Consider the following 2,406-nt stretch of genomic DNA (forward strand, 5'->3'; position numbering starts at 1 on the left):
ATGGATTGGACATATATCCATGAAATCTTTACTATAAGGGAACACCTTCTAGTTTGAGGGTTCCATTTACAAAGAAATCTCTGGGTTGCTGAAAGGGTCAAGTTTGTGAGGCCTACTGACCATCACATATATCGACTGGTTGGAATGCAGGGCACCCAACAGCTGTCACTTTTGTAATAATAATAATAAATAAAAAAAGAACAAAAATAACAACAACAACAACAATAATAATGGCATAGACGAAAGTAACGGCATAAAACATTCAGCAATGAAAGAGAAGATTAGAAAAGAGTACTACAGGAGAGTACGGTTAGTGACAAAGTCTGAACTCAACGCTGCAAACAAAATAGAAGCCATTAACACTCTTGCAGTACCGATCGTAGCTTACAGTTTCAACATAATCAACTGGCAAATGAGCGAAATAAAGAAACTAGACTACAAGACCAGAAAACTACTAACCATGGCTCGAATGAGCCACCCAAAAACGGATGTGAACAGGATTTATTTACCGAGAAGCATGGGAGAAAGAGGACTAACTCAATTAGAATTATCTTACAAAACCACCACTGTAGGATTAAATACATATCTTGAGCTGTCAAAAGATCCTCTAATGAAGCTTGTGCACCAGCATGATAAAGTAAAGAAGCTATACTCGGTATACAAAGAATCTGTACAGTTTAAGAAACAACTGATGACAGAAGAACCTAGGATGAAGGCGAGTGAGAAAGTAACCCAGTTTGCTAAAAGGGTTAAGGAAGAAATTGAAAAACAAGCGAAGAAGAAGAGCAAAGAAGAATGGCTAGAAAAACCCATGCATGGCCGATGTAGAGTGAACAAATCAGACGTAGAAAAGCGAGACACTCATGTATTATGGATGAAGACCTCAGGACTGAAGGCCGAAACCGAAGGTTTTATCATAGCAGCAAAAGATCAAGGCTTGGCAGTCAGGGCTTACCACAAGAAAATAATGAACGATGGCACTGACCAGAAATGCAGAATGTGTCATGAGCAAGATGAAACAGTGAACCACGTCTTAACTGGATGCACAGCGCTTGCAAAAACCGAATATATTCATAGACACGATAGAGTAGCGCAATATATCCATTGGAAGATATGTAAACACTACCAGCTTCCAGCTTCAGAAAGACGGTACCAGCATAAACCTGAAACTGTGACCGGAAAAGATGACGTAACAGTACTCTGGGACATGCCAATGAACACCAATAAAGAAATCAAGGCAAACAGGCCGGACATAATCATCAAAGATGAGAAGAATAAGAAATGCTTAATGCTAGATGTGACAGCACCATCAGAGAGAAATGTGTCCATTAAAGAAGTTGAGAAGTTATTTAAGTACAAAGCCCTAGAAATAGAAGTGACCAAGAAGTGGGGAATAAAAAGCAGCGCAGCACAGCACCAGTGGTGATTGGAGCATTAGGGCTAATTAAAAAGGGCCTTGATAAGCAGCTCAACAAACTCCCTTGCAGTGTTAATGTGGGAGAACCTCAGAAAATAGTGTTGCTAGATTCCGCACACATTTTACGCCGTGTACTCCGGTTCAGCAGAAGACAACGGACCATATTTTATTTTAAAATAATGATAATAACTCTTCCTTATTTTGGCAGGAGGCCAGAAATTTCAAGTGAAGAGACAGAAGTGGCTGTGTGGTAAGTAGCTTGCTTACCAACCACATGGTTCCAGGTTCAGTCCTACTGTGTGGCACCTTGAGCAAGTGTCTTCTACTATAGCCTGGGGCCGACCAAAGTCTTGTGAGTGGATTTGGTAGACAGAAACTGAAAGAAGCCCATCATATATATATGTGTGTGTTTGTGTCTATGTTTGTCCCCCCAACATCGCTTAACAACCAATGCTGGTGTGATTATGTCCCCGTAACTTAGTGGTTCAGCAAAAAGAGACTGATAGAATAAGTACTAGGCTTACAAAGAATAAGTCATGGGGTCGATTTGCTCAACTAAAGGCGGTGCTCCAGCATGGCCACAGTCAAATGACTGAAACAAATAAAAAAATAAAAGGCTTAGTCAATATCATTCACCCCAGTACATGACTGGTAAATTATCAACCAAAAAAGGTTGAAAGATATAGTCCTTGTAGGATCTGAACTCAGAACACAAAATGTTGGAACAAATACTGCAATAAAATTAATAATAAGAAGAAGAATAACAGTTTTAAATTTTGGCACAAGGCCAACAATTTTGGGGAAGTGGGGAATTCGATTATTTGGATGGTACTTGTTTCATCGACCCCCAAAAGGACGAAAGGCAAGTCGACCCCAACAACATTTGAACTCAGAACATAATGCTGAAAGAAATTCTGCTAAGCATTTTGTCCTGTGGGCTAATGATTCTGCCAGCTTGCAGCTTTAACTGCAATAATAATTAATAACAA

General features: G+C 39.7%; 1 protein-coding gene across 1 annotated transcript; it reads left to right on the forward strand.

The window, feature by feature from the left end:
• Nucleotides 1-268: 268 nt before the first annotated feature.
• Nucleotides 269-1,426, forward strand: LOC149137333 (uncharacterized). The gene has a single exon (XM_089339388.1). It carries the CDS (start codon nt 269-271, stop codon nt 1,424-1,426), a length of 1,158 nt encoding a protein of 385 aa, XP_089195514.1.
• The last annotated feature ends 980 nt before the right edge of the window (nt 1,427-2,406 follow it).

The sequence above is a fragment of the Octopus bimaculoides genome, chromosome 2, assembly GCF_046866305.1.
Source record: "Octopus bimaculoides isolate indiv1 chromosome 2, ASM4686630v1, whole genome shotgun sequence".
NCBI classification, from domain to species: Eukaryota; Metazoa; Mollusca; class Cephalopoda; order Octopoda; family Octopodidae; genus Octopus; species Octopus bimaculoides.

Excerpts from the sequence above, each read along its gene's own strand:
- LOC149137333 (XM_089339388.1), top strand. The coding sequence starts at position 269 with ATGAAAGAGAAGATTAGAAAAGAGTACTACAGGAGAGTACGGTTAGTG.